The 14,782-nt window shown below is 32.2% G+C and overlaps 1 protein-coding gene across 1 annotated transcript in view; it reads right to left on the reverse strand.

Moving 5' to 3' along the window:
• Positions 1 to 1,604: 1,604 nt before the first annotated feature.
• Positions 1,605 to 14,782, reverse strand: part of LOC143072145 (WD repeat-containing protein 11-like) — a 52,632-nt gene continuing 39,454 nt past the window's right edge. The window contains exons 23-29 of the mRNA XM_076246959.1: positions 6,980 to 7,165; positions 5,852 to 6,018; positions 4,882 to 4,976; positions 4,073 to 4,170; positions 3,613 to 3,693; positions 2,816 to 2,960; positions 1,605 to 2,159 (exon numbers count right to left, since the gene is read on the reverse strand). Coding sequence (XP_076103074.1) covers positions 2,017 to 2,159; positions 2,816 to 2,960; positions 3,613 to 3,693; positions 4,073 to 4,170; positions 4,882 to 4,976; positions 5,852 to 6,018; positions 6,980 to 7,165 — 915 coding nt within the window. The 3' untranslated portion in view covers positions 1,605 to 2,016. The remainder of the gene's footprint in view (positions 2,160 to 2,815; positions 2,961 to 3,612; positions 3,694 to 4,072; positions 4,171 to 4,881; positions 4,977 to 5,851; positions 6,019 to 6,979; positions 7,166 to 14,782) is intronic.

Consider the following 14,782-nt stretch of genomic DNA (forward strand, 5'->3'; position numbering starts at 1 on the left):
TGTGAGAGGAACCTCTATAATCATTATATACTTCCCCAGTTGGAAATATTACTGTTGGAAGATAAGAAACAGACCAATTAACGGGGTCAAGGTCAGACAAACCCTGTCAAATGGACATTTTTTCCATTATAATCATATTTAGTTGACCTTTTGCTGATAATACCGCTGGTATTTGAGAAATAGACTTAATCACAAAATCTCAACATTGATTATTAAAGCATTGAAATGAGGCCAAGGTCATATAGAGCCTTTTTAATTCCATATACACTTTACAATCATTCTGTATAACAAATGAATTTGAGAAACAGATTTAATCACATAAACGTGTGATTGATACTGAACAGTAAGTAGACAGGGGTCAAGTGAACCCTGCCTGACAAACAATGAATCCCACAATGAATATATTCAACCAGAGACGTATAATACAATTCTATTATATGTCTCTGATTTAACACATAGTTTAACTATTACAGATAATAACGCGATGAGATATGCAGGGGATCAAAATGTAGTGAAAAACCTATTCCAGTTATTTTATCAAAGTTATGAAATACATCTGACTCAGAATATCACCTTTCTGCATTCACCTGAGTATGGAAGAAACACATGCATGAGGATGTATATTTGAATATCAAAGTTCGTAAATTTGAACTAGTATGTTGAGTCAAATGAACAAAAACATATGAATGCCTCTCTTTGCTCATAAAAATAAACAAACAATCTTGTCTTCTAGCTATGATTCAAGCTAAGGCAATCAGAATGTCTTTGTTCCATTTGATATGATAATGTTTATCAGAATTTGGGATAATATTCCTTGACAGTCTTGGTACAATCATGAAAGACAATGACACTCTGGGAATCAATTAAAATAGAATTTTAATATCTTTTTTTAAATACTTAAATAACACACATGTTTGTAATTATATGTACATCCATGGCTTTCAAATGTTTGGACTGTTTCTGATGAAGGTATTTCCTTAAAAGTGTTATTTTCATTGTCATCATTTCCACAAAATATTTATGTCCCCTTATGGGATATCTGCACTATCAACAGGTTTTTCAACAGTATCATACAGTTGACCAGATACTTTCAGAGTGTGACTTGTAAAAAATTAATCACAATAAAAAAAAATGTGTTTTGTTCAATAAAAAAAACCATGCATATATAAGTTGTGAAGATCCCTTTAAAACAAATGGCAGTTCACGTGGAATAAGTTCTAGAAATTGATTTTATGAAATTTATTTTTTGGTGTTTTAATGCCACTTTTAAGCACCGCATTTAGTCTATTTCGTAGTGGCCAGTTTTTATTGGTGGAGGAAGTCAAATGCCCAGCAAACCACCATCCTTCGATAGGAAAACTGAAAATTCTAGCCAATGAAAATTGGAGGCAAGTGCACCTGCATGAGCTGGATTCAAACTCACAACCCCAGTGTTGACTGCCAATGATTACAGTAGTAAATACTTAGACCACTAGGCAACCGAGGCCCCTCTAAAAATTGAATGTTGGTGTAGAGCTAGAATCTTTAGGTATAAAAGATTTTTAGGTTAGCCCTTATAACATCACTTAGGGGAGGGGGATGCAAAAAAAAAAACCAAAAACAAGTTTCAGTCAATTGTATATTTCAACAATAAATAAATATATTGGATTACAATATCAATAATTTCTACATAATTTAAAATCTATATTAGTCAACAAATAATTTCAACATGGAGAATTTATAATTCTTTAAAATATATTTACAACCAAAACAAATATTGCACCAACAATTTCACGAATTAAAACATCTCACTTGCTGTTTTGGTAACATATTAGTATCTATGTTTAAATTGAATACATCGATTAAAGCATTAAATATGTATTCATATTTCTGTAGCATAACTTGAATGGAATAAAGAAAACCGTCATAAAAGCAACCGTAATTTCACTGTGTCTCACTTTCGCAAAGTATGGTTTAACTATTGGTCCACAACAATGATTTTACAACTAATTCTATGTTAATAACAATCTCAATGCATTAGGTAAATAAAATCTTGACTTCTTTTAAGAATTGTTCCCCCTTTTCTCCAGCTTTTGTACAGTAGTGTTCAGCAGCTTCTCTATATCCAAGATTGGACAATAATCTAGCATACTCCAGATATACTGCTTCTACCAAAGACACTACAAGACAACAAATATATTTAAGAATATATAAATGCCTTTCTATGCACTTAATTCAATCATAACATTACCAATATTTCCTTTCATTTTTTATGCACTTTATTCCCAAGTCTCGTTCTTCTTGAAAAAGAGCTTTCAACATTGAGTTTTCATTTTTCATTCTTAATAAATGAAATTTGACTTAAAAAGTTTGAAGAACAAGACCTCACACATTGGATGACACAAACATTTAAATTATCAATTTTATATAATAAAAAATGTTGCATTTTATTCAATAACATTTTTTTTCCTTTAAAATACATTCATGCATATAAGCATTGCTGTAAGATTTTATCTTTATTTGCCAGTATAATCATTTGACAAATCTAGACTCCTGAAATCTTTATTGAATCAGCAGTCATGTGTCTTTTAAATCATTTCATCCACAATCAACTTTATAGAGTGTTTTTATTTTTTAAATGTTTTGCAAATTAAGGAATTTGATTTAAATCATAACTTGGGACAGCACACCAACAATTTACATGTTGTAAATATATATTTGGTACATTCTCATAAACTACATTTCATGTGCCTGGGACAATACAAAAGAAAACCTGTTATCAAAGACACTTTCTCTAATTAAATTGTCCCATCATTTTTACTGTAACGATATATACCTGTATCATCTGATTTATCTAGAAGTCCAAACTGTGTACAGGCTTCAGCAAAACAAGCAGCTCTGTTAAACTGTCTCATACCATACAACATTTCAAGTACCTTACTGAACTGTCCCAAGGATAACTGGACTAATACAGCTTTACTCTGAAAATATAAACAACCAGCTCTGTTAAACTGTCTCATACCATACAACATCTCAAGTACCTTACTGAACTGTCCCAGGGATAACTGGACTAACACAGCTTTACTCTAAAAATATAGATATAACTCTCAGAATGTTATGCAAAGCAGACACTTTTTTTGCATTTAATGCATTTGGTCAGCCTTATCTTTTAAATGACAAGAACTATTTAACAATATGCTCAAAACAATTCTAATTAAAAATGTTATTTGGGGAGCTGTCTCATTGACATTTATCAAACATCTGTGAAATTTTGGTGAAATGAAAAATAAATGAACAACACTATGTTACAGATGATGTAAGGATAAAAATAACAGTTTCATAATATAATTCTTTTACTAGGGATCTTCACGTCACTGATGCATTAATGACATTAAATCAATTAGGTTTTATATTTTAAAAATTTTAACCAGATATCTTCTTTTGTCAGTTTTGATATTTTCTTAGTCATGTTTTACAGTTGATACTAATGACCCTATCTAGATCTATTTAAAATGAATCATATCTGAAATACATGTCTACTGTTTCAAACAATAAATGTCAATGTTTAAAACACAGGGCATACTATTTTATACAAAAGTCGCTATTCTAATTATTTATTTACAGTTTATCTACCTTTTGATTGACATGTGGACTACATAAATGGTCCACCCATCTCTTCATCACTTCTGCAAACTCACTGTAGCTCAATGTTGACTGTAATTAAAATAAACAAAATATAACAATTATATAGTAAAACATTTTTCTAAACAAACATTATTTATTCATAGCAAACCCATATAATTTATCAAGTCACATAAATAAGTCAACCTAAATAGCATAAAACTGTCTGAAATCAATTTCAAACACAATTAATCTTTTGATCCCAGCAAATGCCTTTTATTTTAATGGTAATAATGAAGTACTAAGGAATGTTAACAATTTTCTCAAAAATGTATCAATTTTTCGTTAAAAATTGTGGGCAATTTGTTTAAACTTGAAAACTTATATTCAATTTAGCTATTTCTTGATATACGTTTTTCAACAAAAATCACTTTACCAAGTATTTAGTAAGTGGAAATAAAAAGTACTATACCTTAGCTAGCCACACAGCTAGATCCCACTCACTATAAGTCTGTAGATATCTACAGGCATCTAACCCTTTGTTTATCAAACACAACAGCTGCACACCCTCTGAAACAACATGGTATAGAATAAGAATTATTGCAATACACCAACATTGCTACACTTATTTCATTACGCCAACAATGCTACACTTATTGCAATACGCCAACAATGCTACACTTATTGCAATACGCAAACAATGCTACACTTATTGCAATACGCCAACAATGCTTCAGTTATTGCAATACGCCAACAATGCTACAATTATTGCAATATGCCAACAATGCTACACTTATTGAAATACACCAACAATGCTACACTTATTGCATCACGTTGTTTAACAGTGTTTCTAAATGAGTATACATGTATATTAACACAGACCAAGGAATGCTTGACAGCAAATTAAAATGAGTATACATGTATATTAACACAGACCAAGAAATGCTTGACAGCAAATTAAAATGAGTGTACATATAACAAAGAATGTTTTACATCAAATCTAAAAGAATGTTTACATAGAAAACAAAGGTTTTACAGAAAATCTACATGAATGTGTACACATAACAATAAAGTTATGTATTGTAATTTGATAAGCAGACATTGAAATCTTTAGATCATGCTGCTGAATCTTTAATTCTATGTTAAGCATTTGTAGAATGCTGTTTGTCCTTTTTTCATAGTTTTTCTTCAACTTTCACTAATTTTACAATAATTCACTTGATTGTGCTATTGTATTGTACTGATAGGACACCTTATTACACATTTATAGTAATTTCTTACCTGTCAATTTTCCATTAGCAATCAGATTAGTAGCTACTAATTTTATAGTACTCTGTGAAGCTCCAGAAAATCTTATACTGGCTACTAAACAGGCTCTGAAAACAAGTATAAATTTGATGCTCAATTACATAAACCAATTTAAGTCTTGATAATCCAAATTTCTTGAGTTTAAAATAAAGTCATTATTCCTATTGAGTTAATCTTAAAATTACTAAACTGTCTTTTGGCAAAAGTTTTTCTGTAAAAAGGAGTAGGTTCGATAAGGCCCTAAAATGGCCCCCTTTTTAGCCTAAATTTCAAATTGGGATTTATTGACCAATATCACAATGACTAATAGCTAATACAGAGACTAGATAGGAAATAAGTCTTTTTGTTGTAGATTTATGTTCCTGCGTTTTATTCATGACGTCACAAATAGTACTCATTTTGATTTTCCACGAAAAAAACAATGAAAATGGGTCAATTTCTGTTGAATATTTGGACAGGAAACATACAGAGCATCTGTCGACAAAAAAGATCTTCGTCAATAATGTTTGTAATGACATTTTACATGTCTAACTTGAATATTTAGGTTGTCGACTGCTGCGCTCTTTGTTTCCTGATGTTAAATTTGGCTGAAATCCTGCCGATTTTGTCAAATTTCACCAAAATCCCTTTTTTTACCTAACTGGGATGTAAAAATCAACGCTTTAGAATAAAACTATGACAGAAACTGTTCTATAAATCTTTCTCACATGTCTTCAAGTCAACTTAAAACATTTTTTTATCTTGTAGCATTGAACTTTATAATTGAGGCCATTATGGCCCTTATCGAAATTACTCCTCTGTGATTGGATTCTTGAAAGATACAGGAAAACCACATTATTTTTTCAAAATTAGTATTTAATATGCCAACAAGACAGATGCTGTTGTCGAGCAATTTCCCCCCTATTCTTTACAGTAAAGAAAGGGACAGGGTGTTGAAAATTACCTTAAACAATCTGTGTAATAGATATTATTGTCAGGTTCTGTTTCCAAAAATAACTGCACAGCTCTGTCTGTTTGTCCTAGCATGACATAATTTTCAGCACATTTCTTTGTGTGGTCATAGGTTGCACGTTTACTGTCATGTAGAGCAACTCTATCTAGCTGGTATTTCTGAAAATGGAAAATTTACATTCTTTGATGTAGTCAGACTTTTATTTAAGGAATGACTGTAATATTTTTTCTGTCTATTCGATATAACATAAAAAATGTGGTGCACACTGTATTTTTTATGTTATTACGAATAGACAGAAAAAATATTAGTCATTTCTTTTATAATTTAATTCTAAATTCCATTTTAAACCATAGAAAACCATGAAAAAACGTTGATGACGTCATGGTCACATGACTAAATTATGTCTATGGGCTCATAACAAAATAACGTCAGCCAATCAGAAGACGCGTTACATCACAAAAATTAAATTATATCATAATATAAAGCATTTCATGTTATAACATACATCACATACATTTTAACCAAATTGACAATAATAATACTCTAGTTAAGATATCTTTTTTTTCATGTTAACAAAACTACATCTATAGATTTTAATGTTTTTGTTTTTTCTCTCGAATGCTGTAAATTCAGAAATTATTGCATATAATTATTATTGCGATTTTTGGAGATGGACAATAATGTCAGATTGATAATTGCCATTGAAGGAAAATGGGCATATAAATATATGTATCTAATTCTAAATGCATGTTCCTATTATTGCCATATTCAACCAGCCACATTATTCACATTTATAAAAAGCTTGCAATAATTTTTGAATTTACAATAAGCATGTAATGGTTTTAATGATTTGTTCAGTTGGAGGATGAATAAGCTTTCTGACGGTACTTTCCATTTATACTCACAAATGCTCATCTAAGCAAGAATCTGATAAATGACAGATAAGAAGAAGAAAAGTAAGAAGAGAAATAGTGTGTAAAAATATTAATGTTACTTTACTTTTAACACCGCAAACATGACTAGATATTTTAAACTTTCTATTTATAAATGATTTTGGTTATAAAAGTAACAATTTTTATTTATATGAATAACACAAAATGTATTTAACTTTTGCTATACCTTGTAACTGAGATTATCACAAATAGTGTCGAAGTAACTCTCTAATGGATGACATCCATACAACTGTTTTTCTTGGAATTTCTTCTCCTGTTCCTCAGGGTTGTCTAGGACAACAAGGTCATTTGTTTCTTTATATGCTGGTGTCTGTGGAACAAATCTATCACCAGAGCTGGCTTGATTATCCTCCTGAAACATGGAATATTATTTTTTAATTACGTTTCAAGTAAAACTAAGATACTTCCATTTTCAATAAGAAAGCAATCGAAATCCAGGTGATATAAAGTTTATAATTCTAGAATACCTTTGTCATCCTTTTCCTGTTTTTGTCTTCACAATAATAGCTAAAAAAAAATCCTGATAAGGCCAACTAAAATTAATTAGTAGATTTTCATCCAAATTTTTGAAAAAAATGGGGCGGGTGGGAGGATTTTATTTTTTAAATTTTATTTCATATGAAACCTTCTGGTCACGGTTTATTCATATATGCAAGTGTAATAATAAGCTTATATATCATGTAAATACATCCATAAGGTGTCTTGTATAAGACAGTAACAATCAAAACCAAGGAGTAACCAAAGACTCATAAAACCAAAAGACATTTACATCAACAGTTATAAATAATAAGTAGGAAACAACACGTACTCCACTAAAAACCAGGAGTGAAATCAGGTGCTCCGGAAGGGTAAGCATTTCCTGCACCGTATACGGCTCCCGTCATGTTATTTCTTTGTTCAGTTCGGTAATGATGGAAGGTTATTATGACTGAGGAAGAATATCACTGAGATATGATTTCTGACACACTTTTGTCATAATGGCCAATCAGCTCATGATGGCGACCATAAAATTGCTTGAGTGATGACTTTAATTTGATTGATTCATAGCCCTGTCTTATCAACTTTTGAGAAAGCAGTATTCCTCGTTCAACAAATCAACGTACTTTGAGCTAGCTCTAGAGTAACGTATCAATTGAGACACATATACTCCATATGCTGGTGCCGCTTTTTCAAATTCGTAAATATATATCTCTGATTGGCAATCACTGTTATTCATGTAATTGCCGCTTTAGATACCTATTTTATAGTAAACAGCAGAAATAAGGAGAAATGCTCTCTTCAGTTGGACTACCTCCATCAAATGTATTTTGCTTTCTAAGCAATGTTTTGTTGTCCTAATAAAATGAAGCAAATGCATTGGTATGCAACACGAGTACGATAAGTACAGAATAAAATGAAAACTTAAACAGTGTTGAAATAATAGGGTTGGTCCTTAGTATGCAAGATGCAAATATAATTACAATGTAAAACATAAAGTTGTTTAATGACTCTATCGTGGGTATTGTGACAGAGGATGTTTGCTGTTTTTCTACAAAAAACGAAAGGCATGGCTAAATCTAAATCTAAGAGCTTGCTATAAATTATTAAATAAAAAATGCGTATGTTTGTCAATTTTCTGAACTCAATATACCGTCACCAATGTAAAAAGTTCATGCTTGTGTCAATTTCTTTATTCCAGTCAAATGGGTTCCACGATTCTTACGCTTTTGGGTTTCATTCACAGTTCAAATTTCTTGACACAAAGTCATTGTATAAATAACAAGCCACCACAAAGATATACTGAGTGCCAATGAAAACGCAACACTTTTGTTTTTCAAAAAAGTCTGATAATTTTTATTTATTTTATATTAGAACTTTGTAAAGTTGGTTGAAAATGACTTTAAAGACAATTGTCGACAACTTTACAGTTGGGTGATTTTTGGAACAAATGCGAAGTAAAGGTTATATTGAACGGACATAAACCGAGTTCACCGCTTTTCAACGTATGCACCATTTTCACGATTTTGTCATTTAAAGCTTGGCTAATGTCATGAATTTTCCCGCCCTTATTGTAAGGAAACTGCAATAAACATCTGAGTAAATGCCAGGACTTTCTGACAACCAGCGACATGCAGTTTCGGGCATGATCCAATGAAGCCTTTCACAGCATACAATAACCCAAATCATCCACAAATTCAACAAAAATGGATCAGTTAATGATAAGCCACATCCCGGGGTTCAAAAAGCAAGAAACGCTCACATTTGTTCTTTAACATATCCGATATCAACTCTGATGGATGTCCAAGGGTCACGTGAGTTCAATGGTGGTCACGGTAGATCCTATGGAGCAATTTCAGTAAAGCACCATTTGCGCAGAAATTCAACAGTTAAAGAGGACCACAGCCGACATCTAAACGGCCGTCTGGTGTAAACATCGAATTCATTCATTATGTACCAAAAATCATTCATTATGTACCAAAAATCGTCAGTAGTGGTTACATAGACGTTTGGCACCCGCCTTGGCCAAAAGTCGTGCGTTTCGCCAGATTTAGGTCTGATAGAGCAAATTTTGCATCAGATTTGACATGGTTTAGACGATGAAAACCACCACCAATATCATAAAGTCAGCTTGAGTTTGCTTTACAGGACAAGTGGAATAACATTCCTCGAGATCACATTAAACGTCCGGGATGATCAATTCCACGGCGCTGTCGAGATTGCGCTGCACAACGGGGTTGTAACATTTTTTGTTAGGACTGTGATTTGATGATTCGACATTGGATGTTTCGTTTATCTATTGCGCCCGAAAGATGACAATGAAACATTTTTGTTTGATATCGATCTATTGTTAGAATTGTTAATTTTCAAGAACAATTCATTTTGAAAGATTATGATTTCTAATATAAATTTTATTTTTGAAAAACCAAGTGTTGCGTTTTCATTGGCACTCAGTATATATAAATAGAACCATACAAATAGTTAGCAAATACATATAAAAAAAGATGTGATATGATTGCCAATGAGACAATTCTCCACAACAGACCAAAATGACATAGAAATTAACAATTACAGGTCGCCGCACAACCTTCAACAATGAGCAAAGCTATTGCAGCATAGTCAGCTATAAAAGGTCTCGAAATGACAATGTGAAACAATTCAAAGGAGAAAAATAACAGGCTTATTTATGTACAAAAAATAAAGAAAAACGAATATGTAACACATAAACAAACGACAACCACTGAATTACAGGCTCCTTATATCATGTTCTCAGATATCATCTCCCAATTTAAAAAAATCACGAAAAATTGAACCTATTATGTGTTGCTCTCCTAGCTATAAAATGTATCCAAAATCAAAGATGTGGAACATATTCTATCATAATCATTTGGTAACTAATGCAATTAGTGTCTCTTCCATGCCTGTCTTGAACATAAAAACTAAACTAAATATAAAATAAACAATACTCCTAATGCTCCGGTTGGTTGTCATCGTGCAACACAGTTAATAACACATATAGGAAAATCATAGAACTACATTTATCATAAAACACTGTCAAACATCCAAACATACTATCCACACTCATCTGTGTCCACACTTGTTGTATAAATAAAATAAATCCAAGGTGTTTTATTCACAAACATTTGTGTCATTTGTGACATACGGCGATTTGCGTTTTTGGACACAGCATATTACTCGTAACCCGAATATTTCATGCCCTTCTCGTAATCAATCTCTTTTCTCGGTAAATGATGTTGTCATCATAGATTAGAATATATCGACTTAATGATTTTAGTAAGAATACTCTGAAAAATACGAAAACCGTATTTTAAAACAGGAAGTTTTACATGAAGCGAAATTATCGACGGTTACCGGTAACGGAAATGAACAAAATCCGGAAATCATAATTTTTTCAAAAATAAAAAAAATCGGGGTGGGAAGATTTCAGAGGGGCGGGCGGGGATGAAAATCTATCAATTAATTTTAATTGGCCTAATGAAACATATTAGGAATTATTTTATTTAGTTTTCAAATAAAAAAAATCTTGTAAAAATTGGAAATTAGCTATGAAATCTTCTTATCTGCATTTTTCTTTCTATACCAATGAAATCTCTTTAATAAAATAAAATATTTCCAATGATTTTCATTTAAATTTTGTCTATTTTGAGAAAAATTCTCTTGAAAAGTTTGCTACTTTTGCCATTGAAAAGAGACAAGATTGATCTATTTTGACATATGTAAAGGGAGATAAGTCAATTCATTCAATTTTAAATTAAAATAAACCAGAAGATATAAATGCCCTTTGGTTGTTAAATTATATTCTTGTAATGAAAGTTTAGAGGATGAACTTTTCTTGGGGTAATTACATTACTGATTATTATGGTAACTACTTCAGGCTCTATACGAGTGGATAAAAATGAACGAAGAAAATGTCAATACCTCCCAAATGTTAAATACCAGCAGAGATGTTCTATACGGGCAACCCGAACAAAGTGTAACTTTAGAAAATGTCTATCAATTAATGCTAGGTATGAATGAGAGACTTACAACTATCGAAAAGGGAATGTCACAAGTTAATCAAATGAACAGAACTTTGACAAATTTATTATCAAAATTCACAGAAATGAACTCAAAAGTTGCAGAAGCTGAATGTCAAATTAAAAATTTTAAAAGTAAATGTGATAGCAACGATGGAAAAATGTCCCAATTAAAACATGATCACACTGAACTAAATAAAGAAGTTAAAAATATGAAAAAAATTCAAACTGATGCTAATAATAACCTACAGGGAATTAGCGACTTCATGGACGATTTCAAGGTAAATCACCAAAACAACGTTAAAGATGTAAGATCGGTTAAATCATCCATTAGTAAAGTAGCAAATGACCTTGCAGATAACACTTTGGAGCTGAGAAATGAAATTAAAACAGTCGTGAATAACGCAAAACAAAATCAAAGCGCTGTAAGCGCTGAAGGCAGTTAACCAAAAACCAAGGCAACCGTAATTATGAAAACTGGCAATGTTGCCTCAACATTAAACATTCATATATAGTACATTCATGTTTATCTAATGATTTATTTATTTTAAAAGGCAAATAATTTTTATGTTATCAAGGTTTCAAAAGCAATGCATATATGAGGGGGGTTAGGATTTGTTATATTGTCCCATACATGAATATATATGGTTTAGGGGTGGGGATCTGGACCATTTTTAAATTCTAAAACAGGAAGGGTGGGGTGACCCCAGTGACTCTTCCTATATTTCATTTGATTTTTCATATTGTCACAAACATGAATATATATGGTTAAGGGGTGTGGATCTCGACCGTTTTCAAGTTCTCAAACAGGAGGGGGTGGGGTAACTCCAGGGACTCCCCCTATATTTCATTTTATTTATTATATTGTCCTATACTTGAATATATGCAGGGGCGGATTCAGGGGGGGGGGGGGGTGTTGCGGGCTTGCACCCTCCTTAAATTTGCAAAGCATGGGTTGTTCTCAGCTTAATAAAGAATATTCCGATAATTTTACCTCAAATTCTTTTTAGCCTCGTTCTGCTCGGCGAAAATTTAAGTTTGTGCCCCTCCTAACCTAAAATCCTGGATCTGCCCCTCATATGGTTTAGGCGTGGGTAGCTCGACCGTTTCCAAGTTATCAAACAGGAGGGGTAGAGTGGCCCAAAGAATGCCACCTATATATCATATGATTTACTTACATTTAGGTATGCATAATATAGTTGCATTATTTGTGAAAATAAAGAAACTTTCAGCTACTTTAATTGACCCTTCAAAATTGAGAAAAACAAATAACCCTTCGAAATTGCAGTAATATGTTACACTTTAAAAGCATCTCACATGAATTATCATCATTTATCACTGATAAAGAAAATTTAAACTGTGACCATGAACATGTATATTGTTAGATATACTGTTCCCAGCTGTCACTTTGTATTGGATTTTTAAATTAAAATTTGTCAAAAAGTAATTTTGAGTTTCTGTATAAAATATTTTTCTGCTTTTTCTTTCTTTTACATATATCTTTTGGTTTACAATTCTAGTGTTTATATTCATTTACCATGCATAGATTTATTTTTTCACCTGCTTTGATTTATTTTGTAATTGATCGCCAAACCCGGAATTATCCTTATCCGCTTCCGGAATCGGATCCGATATTGTAAAATTTTGTCTTCACGGCCGCCATTGTAAGATGTTTACAATGTTGTTTTTGTCAATCAGATACAATTTTACTCGAATTTATACAATATTTGTCGGCGATTTTCTGTATAAAGCTAGCGGTTGAACAAAATGAACATCGCTGTCATGAATAATAATGATAAAAATAAGTTTTTAGCTCGTTTAATTGGAGAATTTGGTGATTTGCATGGCCGGGAAGGTTTGCAAAGTAATTTCTTATTTTCTTTCAAGTGGAAGGCAACTACGTCGGGCGTAGCTAGAAAACAAACTATCCTAGTCGAAATTCCGCTTGCAAAAGTGGAAGGTCGCGGACCTCGGACCACCGCTAATTTGCACACCTGCCTCCAAATTGAAAAGCTACGAAAATTTCTTTTTTCTAATTTGAAATTGCCGCCAACAGCATGAACAGTTGAACTTATTATATAATAGACTACTGACGTAATTGTACTACGTATTGATGACAAACAATATCCCTACGACTTTTGCCATTTGGGAAATCTAAACTACTTGTCTTAAGAGATTTTCGGCGATTAAATATTTCATACAATTGTTCCTTGACATCTTAGCTAAAAGCACAATTCATAATGAACTACACAAGGATTCTTAATAAGCACTACTTCCTATGTGTAACTTCAAAACTTTTGGATAAATCGACGATCATTTAAGGTTTTTCTGGTCATATTTTTTGTAATCCAGAATAAAAAAGTATTAAAAAAGTGTTCAATTAGTTATATATAACATAGTAGCGAGCTAGATAATAACAATGGCAAGTATTTCAGCATTTATCGGGTAGAACACAAATCTAGGGTGCTCGCATAATGCAGCTTAACTGCATAAAAATGAAAATCTACAGAGCACCGTTATTGACCTTCAATGCAGATCAATGAAGAATAACTTGGTGTTTACTGGTTTGACGGAAACCGAAGGAGAAAACACTGAAGAAGTTATTAGAGATTTCATACAGCAATTTCTATATGTAACACACAGGATAGAATTCGGCAATGTCCACAGATTTGGATATGGTGCCAAACCAGGTAGACGCCGACGCCCTAGACCGATTGTGGCAAGATTTCTATGTTACAAAGATCTGGCACGATCGCTTTCAAATACGTACAGGCTTAAAGGAAAACCGTTTGGTGTAAATCAACAGTTTCCTGACATAATTGAACAAGCACGCAAAAGCCTATACCCATTTATGAAACAGAAACGCGAAGAAGGACACACTGTTAAGTTAGTAAGAGACATTCTGTATGTGGATGGTGAAATGTACAACGACCAAATTTCGGAAATTGAACCCACTGACAGTCTCACATCTCAAATGCGTACACCGGACCACCATCAAGACCGGAAACGACGCCGACGCATATCTTCGACTCCTAACCCATACAGTTAGGATTCCAATGGAGATTCTAAAAAAGTTAACAGTTCATTAGACTTAAATATATTGTCGCTCAATTGTTGTGGGATTATGAACAGAATGCAATATCCCGAATTTATAGAACTCATTAAATGTTATGACTTTATCTGCTTGACAGAAACAAAAACTGATGATTTTGATAATGTTGATATACCAGGTTATACTTTTAAATTGAAAAATAGAAAAACTAAATCAAAAATCAAATCAGGTGGTATTGCATTTGGATAAAAAATGAATTAGAAAATTATGTGCAAACAATAGAATCCGAGAGTAATTTAGTTTTTTGGGTTAAAATTTCAGCCAATTATTTAAAAACAGAACAAGATGTTATGATTGGTACAGTTTACATACCACCCGAAAATTCTACTTATAAGATACCAGA

Source organism: Mytilus galloprovincialis, chromosome 4 (genome assembly GCF_965363235.1).
Source record: "Mytilus galloprovincialis chromosome 4, xbMytGall1.hap1.1, whole genome shotgun sequence".
Classification (NCBI taxonomy): Eukaryota; Metazoa; Mollusca; class Bivalvia; order Mytilida; family Mytilidae; genus Mytilus; species Mytilus galloprovincialis.